Source organism: Anopheles stephensi, chromosome 2 (genome assembly GCF_013141755.1).
Source record: "Anopheles stephensi strain Indian chromosome 2, UCI_ANSTEP_V1.0, whole genome shotgun sequence".
Lineage (NCBI taxonomy): Eukaryota > Metazoa > Arthropoda > Insecta > Diptera > Culicidae > Anopheles > Anopheles stephensi.
Genome location: NC_050202.1, coordinates 62361191 through 62382500, shown reverse-complemented (window position 1 = coordinate 62382500; position 21310 = coordinate 62361191). Strand labels below are relative to the sequence as shown.

General features: G+C 46.7%; 1 protein-coding gene across 13 annotated transcripts in view; it reads left to right on the top strand.

Moving 5' to 3' along the window:
- The window catches only part of LOC118506651, a 61094-nt gene that overhangs the window by 26003 nt on the left and 13781 nt on the right, over positions 1–21310 (top strand). For all 13 annotated transcript variants that reach the window (XR_004905527.1, XM_036044063.1, XM_036044061.1 and 10 more), the window contains one exon: positions 7411–7584. Coding sequence is in view for 12 of the 13 variants with exons in the window: in XM_036044063.1 (XP_035899956.1) it covers positions 7411–7584 (174 nt within the window). In the remaining variant the exon portion in view is untranslated. The remainder of the gene's footprint in view (positions 1–7410; positions 7585–21310) is intronic.

Below are 21310 nucleotides of genomic sequence, written 5' to 3'. Positions count from 1 at the left end.
CAGTACTTCCCTTTGCCGAAATGCAAACACACCCAGCCGTACGTACCACAAATCAATCGTTCGGATTTCCATGAACATGACGAATTTGATCGCCATCCTCCGTGCGTCTCACCGTGTATTGTGGTCCGGAAAATGGGAGCCTCTGTGTTGTTTTTATTACACACTCATCCTACACGAAGCTGCAATCCAACGCTCCTCATCGGCTGGGGTTGCTGATGATGACTGTGGGCTAGACCTACTCCAGGGGCCGTCGGGGAGAATTCAGATTAAGATGCTACTTCTTCAGCGCTTGATTGAATGCTGTGAAAATAATCTCTACCTTGGGTATGGGTCCTCCCTTCCCTGGCATCGTTCCCTTATGACTCCCTCCCGTTAGATTTTCTCAAGAGGCAGAGAAGAAGCAAGAGTTACCGATTTTCCCCCACCCCCCCGAGATCGATAACCGAAAATGAGCACTCAAATTCCGAGTTGCGCTTGCCTTTCTTCGCTCCCGTACAGTCGTCCCATTTCATAGCTGGAAGATTGTGGTGAAGATCATCACTCGAGGATCATCATCACGTAGAAGATCTCGGTGATCTTCCGGTGGCGGTGTATGGTCAAGCGGACGGAGCGGTAGGAGTAGCTTCGTAGTATGGACCGGAAGTTAGCGAAAAGGCAAAGCTGGCTCCACCTGGATAGGAAGTGGGTTCCGGAGTACGGACGTCAGACACATCAACGTCAGCATCTTTACATCCCATTTCCTTTCCCTCTTTCAGGCAGCTGGCGTTAGGTCGAGTGGATGGTTTGCAAATTGGCAATTCGCATCATCCGCGCCGATGTTATGGGGCGCTTATGTGCAAATATATAACATTTGTATTGGGTATAGCTGGGTCGATAGTTTTTTCTCGTTTCTGGAAAATGTGGGAAATTGATTAAAGCCAGCGAAGGAAAGATACGTCCAACGAACAGCACCACGGTACACGGTGTATGTGCATTAACTAATGAATCTTGGGATTAAGAACTGGCTGATACTTCTTTGATGATTGCTCTCTTGCGCTGTAGCTTCTTTTGAATCTTCATAATTACAGCACAGCTCCATTTACTTTACTTTTGCTTCGGGGCCTCTCTGTGCCGCCGGCTGTGCTGCTGTGTGCTGCGTCTTGTTTTAGTTTACAACCCGGGCTTACCTTTATCGGATGCTTACTTTCGAATTGCAGTTTGCTGTCGGTTACCTGGTAGCAAGGGCTTCCTCCAGATTACCAACCCTTCACTTGCACCGCTTTTTTGTGTATATTTATTTTAGAAAAACTCGCCACAACATTGCACAACTTAAACAGTGGTGGAGTCCCCGTCGTTGTTGCGCTGGTGGTGCAGAATTAAGTTGTTGCCGAGCAACAGCGCTCCGGAGCGGAGACAAAGAACTGCCCAGCGTCGCTGTAGTTGGACCACAAACCTGTTCTACGTACATTCGAATCCGGTTATCGAAAGATTCTCGTTCGCTGTAACGAGTGCGCCTGACGCGACGAAAGGAAACCGAGTAGTTAGGTCCTCACTCTGGACTCGCCATCGGTAACGACGGTGGAGCGCAACGCCGCCCTCCTTTCAAGTTGCGCCGATCGTTTCGTGTGCTCTTTGCAGCCGACCAGCTGAACGAGAACTACTGGAATCTTTGGATTCTGAGTGGTGAGTTTTTTTTTTGGGTGGTACGTGACCAATTCCACCCAATGGAGCTGTCATTTCGCGCGATCCTCAAGGACATCAACAGTCCCGCTTGGCTGTGGCGAGCATTTTAAAAGCGATCCTCCTTCGAACTTAAATTGATTTTAAAACAAAAAACTCGAAATTTTCTCGAGGACACCCAGCAATGCGCGATCGGGAACAACTTTCATCAAATCGCGCTTGTCATTTACTCAATTATTGTTTCCGGTTCTGTACGGTTGAAGGGTATGTTTTAACTTTTTTTTGTTGGTGCTAAGATTCCAAATCGGGTGCTTGGAGCTTGATGAAGTGCGTTTGCCCATTCCATAATTATACATTCCGTTGCAACATTGTCATTGGCGAGTCCTGCAATGTATCAGGAGAATGTCTTGATTTGTTGCGCCTTTCCCGTAGGCAGGACTCGTTCTTTAGCTCTCGCTTTCCATTGCCAGTCACCGCCACGGTTAAACAATGTATTATGCTTACCGTATTGCGCAAACGATAAGTATCGATCGAACATGGAGTGCACGAGGATGATGATGATGCAGCGTACTTCCAAAAATGGGAAATAACGACCCGGTCGTGTGTTGAAGCTTTTCGCGATGGACGCTAGTGTACACGCATCCGTGGCAGGCGGGCGGTTCCTACGATTACGTGACATTGTCACATAGAAAAGGGCGGTAAAGCCCTCAAACCCGGACTCGCGTTGGTCCACTTCTGTCTGGCGGCTTATGGGGGGAAATTCAATGCCGGCTTCACGAGTCGTATGCATGTTACGGTTGGGAGAGCCTGCCCGCCCGTACAGCGGCAAGTTATGAGCGATATGCCACTGTGGCCACCCACAGCCAAGGAAACTATTGCCGCAATTGTCCGCAGTGATTTCAGTCCTTCCGGTTGACGATTTGTGTGTGTGTATCTGTTTGCTAGTACTCGCAGCGGTGCCGTTACGCACAATAATCTTCCAGTTGTATGTCAGATGTGCGTTCCACACGCCCTCGCCGCGTTTGAAGCACCGCGGGAATTGAGTGAAATATTATTATGAAATTTTGGAATTAGTTACGCATCGATTACGGCGCCCTTAGCACCACTTGTGGGGGAGGGGGGGTGTGGCCAGTGTTTCCCCCCTCCTCCCCCACCCGGTAACTGCGCTGTATTTAACAAACCAGGTAATAATGATACAGCGTCGAACTTATCGAACTTGCAGGGTCGTGTATGAAGTCATTCGGCCTGGTTCGCATATCTGACCAACGCCACAACTGCGTTTGTCTGGGAACTTGGGACGAGCAACGAAACCCTACAAAAGATGGCTCTCTTTGTGCGTACATTTCTTCCCGGGGGCTGTAGGTCAGTCACACAGTAACCAGAAAGAACCTGGTGGGCTTTTTTTCGAAAATGCAATCCCATGGGGAATGTGTGTACGAGGTGCAAATTTTTGCTGCCCAATAAAGAAAAAGTTACACATGGAGGGACCGTGCCCTTTTTGTGTGTGCTTGCCTACTGATGGGAAGAAGGCGGAAATACTCTCACGAAGTGATCGAATGTGCAAAAGGGAGAAACAAGGCAGCTACAACAGAGTGAAGCACCGATGCTCACACATCATCATTGACAGCGGCGCAATCCGCAAGGCTCCTTTGTTCGATGCAGCCAGTTCCATAGGCATAACACTGGCGCGGAAGAGACTGGATGGTGGCGGCGGTGTTGGGTCGCGAACTGCCTTGAACTTATTTCATATCGCGCTCGAGCTCGTCGTGCACTCGGCACAAAAGCATGAGCCACACAGACTGTTTGTCTGGCTGAAAGAGGGTGGAGAGGCTTGGAGCAAGTGGCTGTGAGGCGTAGGTGAGTTTTTACTGAGCTATGAAGAGAAGCCAGTGCAGACTGTTATATCGCTTTATGTGAAGTGGTAACGATTTTGTAATTAATGAATCATTTAGTTTTGCAATCGTTTGGTGTACTTATAAAAAGGTCTAACATTATTCCTGTCACAAGTCGATTGTAGATTCTCTCAGTTGTGAAGTTAGTCCACATCAGCCAAGAGTTCTAACTGTTCCTTCGCGAGCCGGATCTCAAGATCTTGCGTGCCGTATGTTTGATAAGTCTGTTCTAGCAAGCTCAAAAACCCGGCATCGGGAACGTGATGTGTCGCTTAAAACGATCAAACTTGTTCGATCTGTTCTGGGCTGTTTCAAGTCGTACAGGGTTTACAAACGCGAATCCCACAAACATGCGCCATTATTGCGTGAACATAGACACAAAAAGCCCGACAGCACTCACACTCTACAAGAGTCGGCACAGCTCCCAGCAACCTTTGTGCCACTTAGTCACTACGCACCGGTGTTCGTTGACATTGCTCTACTCCCCCTCCCGCTTTGCAACTTCTCTGCATACGTCATCTCGCCTCAGGGCTCAGTTAATGATCGGGGGTACCGCTACTGCCACACTACGCACAGTGACGGTGGCAGCATCGACGATCACCGGGGAGGACAATGACATCGATCGCGCTAAGCCAACCACCCCCCCCCCCACGTTGGGCTTATCGTTTTCGTGCAGATCTTGTTTTGAATGTCGCACGCAGCGGCACGATCGCGCGTAACAACACAAAGCCACGCAAGCAAATCGGGAACCATTTTAAATTGAGATGATTAGACGACGGTTGTCACAAATTTTGACGTTTGCTCAGTTTGCGTGTCATTGACCTTAGGGTACATTCCGAGGTGTCGCTCACACGCAATGTTTGAAGGTATTTGTTCGTCGGTGTGAATTTGTCTCAGTTATCGGTTTTATATAGCCGATTTTCTAGCAACAAACCGCCACAATACGGAAATCCATTAGCTGGCATTGTTATCGAACTCTGTTCACTTTTTGCCTCCTCTCGGTGCACCAACCTCCTGGGGGACGGAAATATTTATAGCCCATCGCAGTTGGTAGCTATTTATTATTCGCTATCGGAGAGCTTTCGCACCATTTGGCGTGTGCCGGTTGGCAGGAGGATGACCCTTGCGCCACTTTTCACGTGCAAACCGTGTGGCTCTAGTCGCACAACCATTAGTCACGTTCATTCGGTGACCGGTGGTACATTTGTCCACTTTCCACTGTCGCTACCCAGAGCGCACCCACGCTGCTGGCTTTTAGATGGCGCTCTTTTATCCTCGCCATATTTAACTCATTGTGCACGGGGAGGTGGGTGGCACTGGTGTTGTTGTACATGCGAGTTCTATTTCCTTTTTTGCAGCCGAAGAGAGGTGATCCATGATTATTACGCTTGTTGCTAGCACTTTATTTGCCATTCGTGGCTACCTACCTGATTTAAGGAACAAACGAGAATCCTCGGGCGCCCGGTGAATCAAAATCCTGACCCCGGCGGCAAGTAAATCCGATCGCGTGCTAGTTACAAATTTGTGTCCCCCCGCAACATCCAATTTGCCAAGTGTCTATTGGTTTAGCACTCGATAGCCTCGAAACCTGGAGAAATCGGAAAATGCACGTCCAGAAAAAGGACACAACGAATGGAAGCCATTTGTGCACGCAAATAGTGTCACGTGAGACAATTTTTGTTTAGAGGAGGACACAAGACTGCACAAGACCTCCTCTCTCGAACCTTCTTTTAACCTGAAAGTGTATGTGAGTCCAAAGCTATCACAGTTTAGCGTAAAAAAAGGAAAAGGTTAAAAGGGTTACGCGATGGAATGCACCGGTGATCGATCGATCATACTTCTTGGAAGTGGGCGCTTCAGCTAGCCGCCACAACACTTTCGGACGGCAATCCATAAGACCCCTCACGTTACTGGCGCGTGGTAGTTTACACCAACAATGAATATTAATTGCCATTGCGCCATCAAATATAGCGAACCTCCCTCTCAACACGGCTTTCACTTGGTCCCGCGTGCGTGTGGCGGTATTCGCACGTAATTCCAAAATGTTGTATTTGATGATGGATGGTGGGTTTTGGTGGTTGTTACTGCTGCTACAACTATTATTGTTTACGCTTCTTGGACAAACAAGCGAGCCAGGAGTTGATTCTACCGCTGTTTGTCCGTCGGTGCCGAAACCGCGTAGTTTCTTCAATCGATGGAATTGATCGGATGTTTCGGGTGGGGTTGGCACTTATTTTTTATGGCACATCAATGTGGTGTGCTAAAGTAGTTCTAGCGAAGCAACTAATAACGTGCCACTTGTCATCATTCGCTACGGTTCAATAAAAAACCCCGAATAGTAAACTCGCTTTATAAATTGAAACATTTGTTCATTTACGGTTGCGCGTGCCGAGTTCGGAGAGAGACCTTCGAGTTGTGCCAGAAAGAATTGGTTGATCCTCATTACATCTCTATTAAGCTCAGCTCGTTTCAATCATCTGTACATTTTGAGTAGAGACACACAACACTTGGTGTGTGTGTGTGTCTCTTTTTTGTGTAGTTGTGAATATAGGTTCCGGTTCGCTTCCGGCGCATTCATGCAGCTGAATATTACTTCCACCTCCCATGAGAACGAGCGGCCATTTTTTATCCTCGGAATGTTCCACAACAAAATTCGACAAAAAAAAACCCCCGAATGTCATCTTAATTAAAGCCACATCGGATCGCTTGAAGTTGGGGGTACGCTTTTGGGTGGTGTAATTAGATGGGTAATTATCGGCGTCCAATTGCTCGCGATGGATCGGTTTAGGAGGTTCTTTTTCCCTCTTTCGTTTGGTCAAATTTTGGTGTGCTGAAGATTGGATCATCTGACAAAAAAAAACTGATGATATTATGGCAAGAGACGAGACATACATGTTGTTTGTTTCTTACTGCTTACCTCCTCGAAAAAAATGTGTTTACTTCCTGTTTATTTTTTTGGAAAACAAATGGACCCACTACTGCATCATCATTAGCAGGAAGCTGTTAAATGAAATGGACAAACATTGAACGACAAATGAACAGTAGGTTAAGTTCGGGAACATTTCGACCACTTCATCTCGGGTCACCATCAAATTGAATTACTTCGCCGGGTGATATCTTCTTAACCGTTCTGGGTGGCATCATCCAACTGAAAGCTCTTTCTCGTCCTCTCAAGTTGGGTTTTAATTTCATTTTAATTAAACATCACTTTAGATACCTTTTTTCGCTTGCGATTTCTATCGCGATCGTGTCACGTTAGCTATCACACTTCCCTCACTTGAATTTGGCGAATCATTACCTCAATGACCGGAAGCAACGTCGTCAGAAACAAAACAAAAAAACATCATCATTAAGCGAGCGTTAAGCGATTCTGAGCCGTTCGTTTCCGACTCACCCTCCTTCGGCTCTAGTTTTCCCCAAAGAAAAGCCGCAAAAAAGCTAAGAGAAGAATTGCTTTAAAACGCAGGGAAACAGAGCCGAAATTTGTTGGGCAAGTCCCGCCCGAAAACCCCACGCTCTGTGACCTCATTTTATTCGCACGGGACTTTGAGCATTAATTGCTGTTTAATAACTTTGGCTGTGTTAGAATTTCTAATTTACTAGGCACAGGAATTCAAACTCAGCCCTTATCCGGCCGGCGTCCCCCAGCTTGGGAGGGGATGTAGATTTAGTGTCGTGTAATTTGCTGCTAATCTGCGACGATCGCGCTTTTGTTCGGTGGGGTTGTGTTTTTTTTTTCGATTCGGCTGTTTAGATTATTGTGTTCCCCGGTTCAATTTTCTCAGTTTTCCTTTTTGTCACAGTAATGAAAATACTTAAATATCGTTTTTTTCTTCTTCTTCCATTTTCCTCCTTTTAGCCCGGCGAGTCCGGTTTCGTGTTGCTGGGCGACCTGACGCTAGAAACCTCGACCGATCCGGACGATGCGTTGCCCACCGGGCCGCCATCGCCGTGCAACGGTGAATTTGCCAACGCCTACATCGTGATCAATGGCAAATCGAGCATGAGAAACAAGACTAGTAGAAGTAATAAGGTAAGTGTCTGTGTGCGAAAGACAGCTCGACAACTAACCATCGTGGTTGTGCACTGAGAGCGAAACGGGCAGCACTTTACTGCCTCTTTCTTCGCATTTTCCTTCGCGTTGTTGTTGTGCGTTGTTTCTGTCCTGTGAAATCCAATTAGTGGCAATTTATGAGCAAATTTATTAGAAAATAGAGCAATCTTAATTGCTCCTGGGGGAGGTTTGTTTTTCGGTGTCTTTTGACAACTTGTTTTGTTGGATAATTTTAATATAAGAAGGGTTCAATCGATTTGAATGTGGCAAGGGCTCATTCATCTAAAAAAAACCCACAGAGCATATGCAAAGAAAATCGCTCAGGGTTGGGCCTTTGAAGTGTGTGTGTGTGTGTGTGTGTTTCTGGTTATATTTTGCCAATACTAGTGGAATGAATTGTTGTGTCAACATTGGTGGACGCTGTGTTATCACTCTCTTTTTTCTTCAAACAAACGGTTTCTAATGGTAAATATTTCTGCCCAACGCGCGCGCTCGTTTACCCCACAGGCAGGCAGGGCTTGACCGGTTTTGCACACAGTTTTCAAGTGCCCTCAGCAGCACCAGCAGCAGGTCCCGGCTGGGTTGGCACTTGGCTTTTCATCACTCTCGCGATCACGTCACGTGCGTGTGTATGGGACCCGAGCACGAGCAAACAGTGCCCGTGGTGTGTTGTTTCTTTCCGTTTTGCGATAAGCGCCATCCCAACCGTCGATTACTACTTCTCATACAAACCCCCCCTCCCTTGGTACGATCGGTTTTTGCAAATTTTCCTTCCTGGTGGTGGTACGCCACAGCAAGAGAAAAATCGAGGTGCAAATTTTGGGATTTGGCATGCAATTTGCCTTGGCTGTGAAGTGAAACTTTCACGGTTCTCCATTTTTTTTTTCGCAAACGTGGCACACGGCCGGAAAATCAGTTTCATTACCAGCACCAGCGTTCGCTTGCTGGTGGTTGTGTGTGTGTGCTGCGTGGCCTCTATGGAAAGGAAAACCCAGCCAAGACGCTGAGCTGCGGTTTGCTACTGAAAAGGAAGCCAAACATCGGTGCTGTTCGGATATTTGAGCATATATTTGAGTGGTTAGCCACTTCTGCTGCCTCTGTTGGGTGTGTGTGTGTGTGAGGAAAATTGCTCCACCATCGTACCACGGGAGGCACCATCTGCCAGTGCCTCCTAACCATCCGAACCGTTTCAAACGCACGCATATATGCAGCAAGGCAGACAGGCAAGCAGAGACCGGCAAGAAGCTAGAAAGAAGAAAGAACGAACGAGGAAAACGTAAACCGCAGTTTCCTCTCTCTCTCTTATGTCTGGAGATGAAGATGGTTTTTCTTAATGAATGTTGAAACGCAGTTTTCCGCGCCCTCCCCCTTATCGATGCATACCCAGCGCTCAAACATCCCCCATCACATGCGTGTCTAGGCTTGGTGCATGTGAACACATGTGTCGCTTTGCTCTGCAGCCTCCCCAGTGCGCTCTCCGGGGCCACTCGCAGCAGCAGCATACATTCAATTCGAAGCGAGACACGAGCCGTGTAAAATTCCGTTTCCTTATGTTGTGAGGATGAGATTTTCTCCGTCCCGTCGGCGGTGCACCTGCGGTGGTGGTGTGCCCATAGGAGCGGCTGGCGACGCAAATGTAGTGTAACGAAACCGAGTTGACGACCGCGTTGGTTGGTTTGCCTTGGTTGTGATGCCGCGAGCGGATAAAGTGCCCCCCTCGCACACCTCCCCGCGCCCCATGGAGTCTGCGGAGAAAAGCGAAGCGGATGATGTTGGGGTGGAAAATTTTATCTCCATTTATCGGTCCGATTCGAAGCAAGCTTAGCTGGAGGAGTTTGGAGTCATAATTTTGGCATTCAACTTACAGTTCCATCGCTCCTGTCTGACTCCTCCAAAGTAGTGCGGGGAGACCACATTTTGGAAGAAGATTCGGCGATAAGTGATGAAAGAGTGAAAGAGAGCTTATTGTGGTAGTTACTGTTGTTAAATGGTGCAGGAAGTAATTGATAGCGTTCATTAAATCCGAAGGAAATTTCTGTGTCCTCTATGCCTTTAGGGTATTTAGGGAAGAATTTATGGCACACCTTATCTGATAATGAAACAATTGTAATGAATGAGAGAATCCTCTGTTTGCCTTTTTTGGTGGACAGCCAAAAGATCTCGTTTCCAATTTTCCAGATGCAACCCTCTAAGTCCATTCACTTATTGACATGAGTTCATCAGACATTGGATTGAATGTTCGAATGTGGAATGCCCTTGACAGTTTGCTCATTATATCTAATCGGTTGACATCTTTCCCATTCAACGTTTATCATGCAGTTAGCAACAGAAATCTCATCGCTCGTCTCCTCCCTTTAGACTAATGAACCTTGAAATCTGACGAACAGGTCACAAAATCACGACGGCCGTCTGGCAAATGCATCAAACAACAAATGCGCTACTACTGCCACTGCTGCGGTAAATCCTTCTCTAAACGGACTTTTCAATTTCCCCCGGCGAGCAGCAGAGCAATTATCGCGCCCCACCCCCCCAGACAGGCCACTGCCTGTCGATATCGTTGGAACAAGCACGTCAAATCTTCGTTCCTCCTTTTTGGCGTGTGATGAACGGGCTGATGTGTCCATTCGCGGTTCTGCCCATCCGTTGATCCACGTTGTGTGTCTTATGGCGTGTGGAGGCGCTTGTTGAAGCTGAAGAGAAACCAAACTGCTGCTGGTGCGCGTGTTTGCTAAGCAATTTCCCATTTAAAGACAGCGAGCAACTTGACGACACGCGTGCAGATGTGTCTCTGCAAAAATGGAATGCACACGAGAAGAAGCTGCTCTTTAGAGTGGCTTCCAAAACTGGCCGACAACAACTGTTTGTCAATTGAAAACCAATCAACACTTTATGGTTGTGACGGTCGGGAGCGAGTGAAACTTACACCGGCGGCCCATGCTTTACGATTGGAAAGCGAGGAAAGTACGGATTGGAATGGACAAATTATTTAATATTAGCTATGATCAACCCAGATGAGCTAGATTGAACTGTGTTTAAAGTCGGATTTGCCTCACCTAGTGTATTCAAATCAAAAGTTTTCTTGTAGTCACTCCACTGCAGAATGCAACTGCGAGACCATCGTAAGCCTCTCATTATGTTTAGTTTATTTCGCTGACCGAAAGATAAGCAATATCACCACACGACAGCGAAATGAATGTAGGCCGGCCGACAAACGCGCGGTTCCGGTGACGTGTGTGTGTGTGGTTGGAATGTATTTTGTTTTGTTTGTTCAAGCAAAAACACAACGAGTGTACGCTTCTGATAAGCGGCTGTCATGTTCAGGAGCAAAAACAGGGATTACCATTGCACCCGCTGTCCAGGAAGCGATGGCGTGGTGGGTTTCTTTGTGTTTCGCCACTGCATCTGGATTCGGTGCATCAGGTTTAAATGATTACAAATTTTTCAGCCAACTAATGACAAATAAAACGAAGATCAATGTGATAAGATTTCTGTTCTAAAATCTTCGGAGCATTTAAAAATGTACATTAATTATAAAATCAGTATTCAGCCATGATTTACCACGCCACATAGCAGATAAATTATAATAGATTGGTTTATGCTTCCATCCCGCTGTAAATATGCTCTAAATGGTCGCATTATGCAGCACAAACCGAGTGAAACCGCATCGCTTACAGACGCATATTTATATAGGAGAAACAAAGGCGGTTGATAAGAAAACGAGAACTAGTTTTGTATGTTTTCTCTCGCTGCCTATGCTCGATATCAAAAAACTAATCCCTCCGCCAGCAGTGAAAGTGATGTGTGGGATATATGGGGTGTTGTGCGTATGCCGTTCAATAATGCTTGCGGCTCTCTTATGGTGGCGAATGGTGCTTTTACTTTATGTGCCGGATCTCGTCCCATCGTTTGCTTAATGCAACGCGGGCGCACACAGGCTGGTAGCTTCGGTTTCTTGCTTTTCATCTGCTAAAGGGCCCGATTTGATGGGGGGAGAGCTAGAGGTGTGGTCTCTAATCTGCCTCTCGTAATTGCTTAAGCATTCTACTCATCTTCGCCGACTCCGAGAAGAGTCCGGTGACGAACGAAAACCTCTATTGCTTTATCTAATTTTCTAAACAGGTTCTTATTAGTCTCTGTTAACAATCTAATTGGGATCTTAGTTCGGAACGTTTCTCACGGAAATTGGGCTTACCCCAAAAAGTTGCATGCTGTGCTGCTAAAAAGCGTTTTTTTAACTCAATTGAGCAAAAAAGGTGGAAATTAGGAAGCTCACGGATGCTCACAACAACACTCCTCCATGCTGCTCCGAATCCAGGATCCAGACAGCTGCTTCTGCTACCATCGAACGTGCAAATTAGTGTTGCAATTGTTGGCGGCGACTTACGAAATCCACACGCAGCGAGTGAATCAATGCGTGCGTGCGTGCGTGTGCAAGAAAGAAAGGTGGAAGTTCGCCAAACACGACGATGAAATAACACATATTAACGGGCGTGTGCACACATTCGCTTTGGCTGCGTGTACGGGCGAGCGCACGGCACGAGGAAGCTACTGCACAGACAATGAATGCACACGGTGACGCTCACAATGTTGCTGGGAAAATGCCGCCAGAAGCCGCCCAACCACCACTATAGGAACTAACTATCTGATATATTGAGCGTTAATTTTGTCGGTCGGCGCCTGGTAGGTGTTTTTCGATCGCCAGCAAGCTGAAGATGGGACCGGGGTGGTGGTATAATGTTTGCCTGTCACGCATCAATAAACTTCGTGATGCACTTCCCTCTGTTGTTAGCATAAGCTTCGGAATATCTCTTCTTCGCCATATCACTTCACAGCGGTAGAGTGCAAAATTGTGTCCAAATATTTGAGCTTTTTGCGAACTTCTTGTAATAGGTGAGGTGATTTTTTTTTCCTTCTCGTCCACAATGTCTTCAATAAGTAGAGGATAAACTGTTGAGCAGTGGAGACGGAGACGGTGCGTGATTTGTTTCGAATCGAAAAAAAGAGCACTCGCTCGCACCATCTACTCCTTCGCTTACCATCATTAGGAGGTAAATGTATCAACGGATCGTTACTCGATAATCAATCCACGATCCAATCCTCCTCTGCAGGTGAAAGTGCCTACAAAAGCCCTTTTCGGGGGGGGTTTTCCATCCTTTCCCCGGGTTCGGGAAAGGTTGCGGTAGCAGCGGTTACACGTTGAATGTGATTGATTGCATCATGGCAATTGATTGCTCTTTTTTTCAATATCAGTCGCGCCTCCCTGATTTGCGATTTTCTCACCTTCAAAAGAGCAAACACGGAACACATTGCGCAAGCCGTAGCATAAACGGAGAGCATAGAGCAGCAGCAGACCGAGGGACAGCCAGCCAGGCAGGCGGGGGCGTAGCACAATGGGAGGGTAGCACGAGCTACTGCTAGCAATTGGGTAATAGAAAACTGCTTGCACTATTGATTGCGGTAATAATCAGGCATTGTCTCGTCGTTTGTCTGCACATAAGGCATAACAAGTGTTACCAGAGTAAGAATCTACTCCGAGATCATCATTGGGAAGCAGCTTAATATATTGTTCTTGTTTGAAAAATTATTTAACTTATTTCATTTTATATCTGATAAACGTGTTCGGTCAGAATTTGTGCAGCGAGCTCTGTATCTGGAATAAGAGCGACATACAGTAACAGACCAGATCATCAGTAAGCCGCAAGAATGAGGTCACAAAGCAGCTTTCGGATTGGAAATCTGATCTAACTTTCAAGATTGGAGATCCAACCGACAACACCACCACTACCACGCACTGTGAATATTAAGGCCACATTCTTACCGTGCACCGGTCGTGCTTCATCCCACCGTTCCCGAAGGACAGTTAAATCAGGTTTTGACCGTTCAACCAACGAGACCACCAAACACAGTCGAAATCGGGTCGAAGACGAGACGCACCTTCGCGTGCTGTGGGCCTTTCAAAATGAGTCCAATGGCGCTGCCCACAGAGCACAGTTCATCGCGAATCATCCATTGGGTGCCGCACAGCACAGAACAGCAACGCCACTCGCTCCCTTCACCGAACGCTGCTGGTGGAACAGAGGAAATGTGTCTCGCTCCTAGGGGTATCGTGTTTCGGTGTGGTGCAGTATTGTAAATTGTGCTCACTTGTTTTCCGCCTCGAATTATCGTCGTACCGTTCGCCCTCTCGGCTGTTGTGTCGTCCCGTGCGGCGCGGTATGGCGTAATTTCGGGAAGCACTGGATGATGCTGTCCAGTGGCTTGGAACACTTGCTCCATGAACAAACGCAACGAAGGAAAGAGACACAAAACAGGCAGCCACGTGTGTATAATGCTATACGACGGGTGGTTCGAAAGGAGCAGGCACGGAGAAACCTCTCCGACGGGTAAGACCTCGATTGACGTTTCGAGACGAGGGAAAGAAACCCAGCCGAAAGAAGAAGGTCACTCTCCTCCCTTTTTGGGGTGGTGTGCGGGTTCCTCGCAGCTAACGGGAATGATCTGCTACATTTTCACTACCAAACCCTTCCCCCCCCCCCCCCCCCCAAAGAAAAGAAAGAAGAAACGAAAATAAGGGATGGAAGATCGCTGTTGCGTTCCAGTCTCTCCCGACCATCAATCTGGAGGCACAGAACACGGGTATCGAGAAAGTTTGGAGCAGCAGCAGTAAACGAGCCGAAGTAACACAGTGTGTGTGTTTGTGTGCGTAAGCTGATCATGATCTTGAAGCTGTAGAATGGGGAACAGAGATCGTCTTAACCCACCTTCCTGATGTTTCCTGATCCGCTCGGAACCACGTACAGAGGGAATGTGTGTGTATGTGGTTCTGGGTGAATGCGATCCACGCATACACAAACGCGTTTGAAACACGGTATTGCAACGTAGAAAACCCCCCCTAGAGCGGGGCAACCATACGAAAGAGAGACCAGACTCCGGAACGGAAGAAGTCAATCAATCCCTCTGGCGGGTCTTCGGCAGAAGCCGTTGCACATTACCAGCTCAATCGTATGGGGCGCAGAGGTGAAGTCGGGAGTTGGACAGAAAAAAGATGAGGAATATCTCGCCACGGCCAAGGCATCATACACACACACACAGAGAGCAGTGCGTCATCATTTCGCGGTTTAGCGACCCGCAGGGCCCCAACTGTTCTTGCTTAACTGTACTTTGCTGAGCTTTGCGCCTGTGTTTTCCGCTGTCGCTGTTGTGGTGGTGATCATCTTTGTGCGCGCTCTTAAAGCTGCTAGAGCAAATTTAATATCGTACCGCATCTCTCGCATTTACGCAGCGCAATAATAATCCTAAACCCCTCACAGATGGTCACAAATGTGGCGCTAATGTTGCGCTTATAGATGCCTTACTGTTTTATGTGTTAGAGACGATCATCTTGATGTCTATAGGCGTCTGACGATCAAGATGAAGATGATTGACCCCATTTTTTTATCAAAGTGGGTTTAAACGGCATAGACAGCTTAATAAGGCTATAAAATATCCAGAAGAGATATTTAAATAAAGTGGAGCTACTGAGGCACCCTAAACTCCTGTTATAAAGAATTGGCAAGTTCATATTCTCGGAACTTATGCCTCTCCGTCTCGACAAAAACTCAGAAAGACTTCACTGGTGAGAAGCGTATTAAATTAATCCGATTTTTCGAGTGAACGCCTAGAGATTCTAGAGTCCTCATTCCAAAAAGACCTAAAGAGACATGGATTAATATAACTCGAGCGATTTTTGGGGCATTATAAACAACATCTACTGTACTTGCCAAGCAGTAAAACAATAAAACCTACCGAACTGTTCCACCTCTCGCGAATACAGTTAAACACTTTATCAGTGTCCACAACAACGGTTAACTTCGCCCCAAACCCGAGCACAGAATGTGATAAATAGCTCAAACGTGTGGTGGCGTAGCAGAAGAATAAATTGTTCCCAAAAAAAAAGGGAATTAAATTCATGTGACAAAAAATGTATTACTTTTTGCTGCTCTCCTACTGGCTCGGTGGCGCTTGGTGGTCAAGTGATGGATGGGAATTCTGTACCAGGAAGGAAAGAATTGATATCTATGGAGGAAGTGCTGAACTTCGGTGGGTAAAAGCATGCAAAAACAGTGTTGCAGAACTGCTGAAAAAGAAACCTTCAGTAGGCAGCGGGTAAAGCAGATGGTCAAATTTGATTCCGACCAGCCGACAAAATGGAACAGCGTCATGTGACACGCGGAAAATCGTGTGCCATTTTTTTGTTTGGTTGCTCAGTTCTCTCCTTCGTTGGGGTCGGCATAATCACATTTATCAACAACATGCTCTTGCCCCCTTTTTTGGGGATTGTGTAGGCTGTGAAACAAGCGTAAAAAGAAGCACTGTTTCTGCCATGTTCTGTCTACCCCCTCTTCATTCTCTATTCATACATTTTTATCAAGCTCATATTTCAAATTTTTCGTATTTGCTATGAGTGAGGCCCGTGTTTGAAAAACTAGTGCCTTTAATATATTTCATTTCGTAGTGCTTTCTGTGTTAGTTTATGATTTTAACCGATTTTATTTTAAAGGGGTTTTCCTTCATTTGTGATGGCTGTTGTGCTTATTATGTTTGTGGGTTTCTGTAACACAACCCGGTAATGTTACTCTTATGTTGGTGTAACTCACATTCTCGCATAATTTACCTCACATTCACCGAAAACTGAATTGCGGAAGCACGTAGTACCACACACCCAAGCACACGCCACAGTGCCCCACACTCCGCCTCCAACCCCCCTTCTTCCACCCGGTGAAATGGGGTGAATGCGCACAGATGCAAATATGATGCAAGCACGTGGAAAACAAAAATCGGCGCTCATGAACAGCGGCAGCATGCACATACGTGCTACGCAAAGTGCAATTAATTTACGCACACAGCTACGTACGATAATTTTGATTATATAAATAAGCTTTGTGATTTAATTTGTTTAAAACGCCTGCTAAAACCGCCAGCAGCTGGCAAGTGATTTTGGGGGAAAGTGGGTGATTTTGTTTTTCCTGGAATGCGTCATTGAGGCGGATGAAGAAGCTGGGGTGGGCCCTTTCTATTTGCGGCGCATAACTTCGATAGGCAATGCGAATTGTAGCAATTGGGTGTAATTTGTCCTGTTGTTTTGTCATGCAAATATGATGACACATGTTTCACAGTCACAGTTTTCTCTTCGGCAATTGAACTACGGACCGTACCTATGTGGGCATTGTCTGCAGAAAAGGATAATAATTTAAAAGTGGAAAAAAGGTTGAAAATTTAACCCTGATTATCCATAAATTAACCATCAATTGTTCTACACGCGTGTGTCTCCTGTGCACGTGTTCTTGTACCGCTTGATTACTGAGGTGTACTGAGGATATGGCAACAGCTGCATCCAATTGGAGGACATTCACAATCAAAAATGTAAAAGCTCAACAAAAAGCAGAAAGACTATTATTTAATGAGCAACGAAATGCAAGCATTTTGTGCTGACATTATTGCCACACCGCGTGATGGATACGTTCTGTGGATGATGCGTGTTGTGCTTCTCCTCTTTCGTCCTGCTGCATGCTGTGCAAAACGTGCATTAATCAAAGCGAAATTTTATGAATCTACAATGTGCTGCACAAAGTGATGCATCGTCGACGTGTGCTTCATGCTCAGCCAGGATACACCAACTCACTTTCGCCGGGGAGAGAGAGAGAGAGAGAGAGAGAGAGAGAGAGAGAGAGAGAGAGAGCGAGTACCAACTCTTCTTAATCCGATTCCAGAACGAGACTGAAAGGCAAATAATAAACCCAGCACTTGTGCATACTTGCCCTGCACACACTGCAAAGCGCTAGTAAAATTTAGTCAAAATCACTCGCTTCGTTCGTTGCATTATGCAGATGATGTAAGGGTTGTAATTTTCATCTTCAACCATCTCTCCCACCGTCTGCCTTCCATTTGAAGGGGGAAACGGGAACGCAAGCATGTGCTCTGTATGGTGCCTGGTGTTGTCAACCCATCGACCGATCCTAATGATAATAATAGGAGGTAAAAGTTTCACGAAACGCTGGTGAATACGTGGTGGATAGTAGGGTACGTTCCGCACCATTTTTAATCCGTAAACTTTTAAATTTTTAAGTGAGAAGAAACGAAGCGATTATAAAACTTTTTGAAACAACGTTGAAACAGGAAGCCATTATTCAACTACGTGTGGCCACTTTGTACGTACGTCATCGTCCAGTATCATCCATGCTCGAGTGCATACCGGGACCGGAATATTTTTGCATAATACGTTTAGCTCACTTTTCGGTGACAAAAGTTCAGTCAAGTTCAGTGATCCCACACGCCTGGAACTTTGCTGCCAGCCAGAGGGACAAGGTCAGATGTCACTGGATGGAATGCACGTTTTCTGGAGGTGTGTTTCTTCTCGTCGTGTCGTTCACACCGTCCGTCCGTCACGTCCGAGTTTTTCGGTCCGATATAATCAGCTCCCCCAAAAGAATCAGCTTAAGAACGTCGAACGGCGAGAGGACCTTTTACTCCTCCATTCCCCCGTTTCTTTGTTACCGTGAGAATTCCTTCTCTGGTCTCGGGGAAGAAAGATGAGATGTGTTTCGTTTGGGGTGAGATTTATTTCACCCTCCTCTTTGGTGGGAGTAGTTTGTTACCTTCGTCGCATTCCAGACGCGCGCCTCCTGGTGGTCGGAGTCGGGCCACCACTAAATGCATGTGAGAATTCTCCAGAAATGCGAGGAATGGCTTCATTCATCCACCGATGACAACAAGCGCAAGATGGAAATGTTTTCATTTAAACCATTAAACCAGCACTTTTTTTTTTGGTGGTGATGAAGAATTTGGGGATGTTTTAATTCTTTAACCCTTGGTCGTCTGTTCGCTCGTCTGTAGAACATCAGTACGTGTGCTTGAATGTTTTGAGATGCAATTTCAAGGAACCCCTCTGTAGATGGGGTTGCGTTGGTGGTCTTTCGTTTTTGAAGGAGAAACGATCTTGTTGACCCGGGATGAACACGTGTGTCACAACATTAAAGCCACTTATCTAGATACGCATCTTAACGATTATGTCTATTTTTGTTGAGGTCGTATATCTTAGGTATCTTCACGATAATGGATATGAAGTATGATGCCTACCGCTTGTCCCACACTTAATCGAGAAATGCCCAATAAGCTTAGGAAACGTTTGGGGTAACTAATGACATCAGACCAACGAACGAACCTGGGTGAGGGACGGTTTTGTATTGACGGAGGTCAAGATCACGTTGCCCATTTTGTGGGTAATCAGCCATCAAAACTTCCAATGGCAGCTACCGTCGAAAAGCACCACGCCAAAGTCCCACGCTTTTCTCGCCACAGTTTTGGACACATTGTCGCTGGCCATCCGCTGGTCAACAGCGCTCGTCCAGGCAGTGGGTTTTTCGACTGTGGTGAGTAGGAAGTAAATATGAGTGACTGGCTATCGCGCCCTCCTTAATTCCTTGGTGCGCCAACGCCTATTATTGTGACTTTCTTATTATGGAATGCAGCAAGTGTTTTTGAAGGTCTTTAATAAAGATATGTAAGATTAGCGCGAGTGTTGCTTTTCGTTAAATTGGTAAGCTCTCTTCTATAAATAGCAGTAGCATCATTATAAGCAGTTGAAGCCTTCAAAATACTGCTATCGATTTTGTGCTTGATTTTTCTTCTTCATTAACACCGCGAAGAATGCCGCAAAGTGATTCGATTAGTATTTTAATGCGCTGCAGGTAAATATTACACTGGCCGATGACATCAAAACCATAACGAATGACATCATCGACAAATTGGATCATTTGCAAGTCGCATGTTCCGTTTGGTTTCACCTCTGTTTCTGTTGTGTTTTTTTTCGACTTGTTCGTCGCGAGGTTTACTGCCTCTGCCGATGTAGCCGGTGAAGGAAGCACGTGCCCCTTACTTGCTCGGTAATGTCGTAAACCCCGTAAAACACACCGTTCTCACCTGTTTTGGCTCCGGCTTCGGTAGTAGCGACAATGTATGGCTCTTGCTCACATAATGTCCACCACCCGTCAGGTAACCACAGTCAGTCAGTGCCAAACGGCAGGAAGTGTGAGCGGGGGAAGGTAGGAGTCAATCGGACCACCGATCTCTGGATGCCATTGTACATTACCACCGCCACACTATCGATTCCATGTCCCCAAAGCGTGATTTCGTCGTCGACGTCCGCAGCACGCTAGAAGACTCCGGATTGTGGTGGTGCGGTCATGCAAATCATTGGACTGCTTTTTTGTTCGTGGTGGCCCGCCCGAACGAGGTAAATGGCCATTCGGTGCGCGGCTCAATTTGCGTGACGGACATGAAAATTGCTTTATTGCGAAAACACTCCAGTGAAGCAAACGTTGAGCTGGTGGTCCTTTCCCCGTTTGACTTGGGATGGTGGTCCGAATGTCACCTTTGCTGGGATGTCCTATCCAGTGCCTTACCAGCCCAGACTGCCCAGACCAACGTAGAAAATTGCACCGGAAAAATTGGATGTGCAGCTAAGCTAGTTCAGCAAGGGAGAAAGTGTAGTAAACGGAGCATTTTTCCACCCATCCGTATTATGATTGCTTTTCGCGCGCGCTGTGACTTGTCTCCACCGTCGGTCACCGTGGTTCGTCGTTTCCGCAAACAACAAGAAACTGCACAGGGGGGGAGAGAAAAAAAACAAAACCAAAGTCTTCCAAAAACCACCACCACCCTTTTCCGGAAGGCATCATGTGAATGGTCGTTGTTTATGCAAATGTCTGCAAAAAAGAAAGGACTCCCCCCGGGGGAGGGCCGTGTTTTTCGTCCGTCTTCTTGTGTCGGTTGGCAGAGAGATAAGAGCTTTTCATGTATTGTCATTTTCGCGTTGCTCTTTTGGGGGAGGTTTTCCTTTTCTTGTGCATGAATGCTTTAAAACAAATAACAAACACCGGGACACGATGTGCCACGATGCAGCAGCCCTTGCACTCTTTGCTCATTGCAATGTGTCTCGTTTGTCATTGTGCTGTCAATTTGGGATGCATTATTCTCCTTCGAGCGTTCCTTCGGCCGTGCTGTCTACCGTTCTGCACTCTTTGATCACCCTCTGGCAGGCCTGCTTTTTTTGCAGACAAAAGCGCTCTTACTAATACCCAAAAGAACACATCACAAACAATCCTCACAGCGCACGCCAAATGGCTGTCCTGCAGAAACCCTGCCGATGCACACGCGCGACCATCGAGCTGGAAGAAGACGGCGGTCGTGCCGCCACCCTCCCCACCAATCGGTTCGATGTGCGGCACACCGGTCTCGTTCTTGAAGGGCACACGCCAAGTTGAATCTTTTAAGCGTCACACTGTGCTGGTGGTACATTCAATATCTGTGTGGTAATAATGTACGCCGCTCGGCAACATTTATCATGCCGCGCGACGCCTCGCTATCGTCCGAGCAGCACTTTCGTTCATAGTTGTGGTTTGTTAGTTTTGGAGTTGGTCGCTTGGCTCGTTGGACAAAGACTTGGTGGTGGCCCAAGGGAAGGGTGTGCGGCGAGCTTTGAATTGAATCGACTTTCGAGGTCGCATCGAATGAATTGCAAAATTAGTAGAACGCGCAGATAGAATAGAGCACTGTGTACACATTTGTCTTTCCGAGAACACGTTGCGCGTACTTTGGGCTCGTTGCATATTTTATAGCAATTATGAGAATGGGTCTTTGCAAAATCGAAGCTAAACTGACCCATATG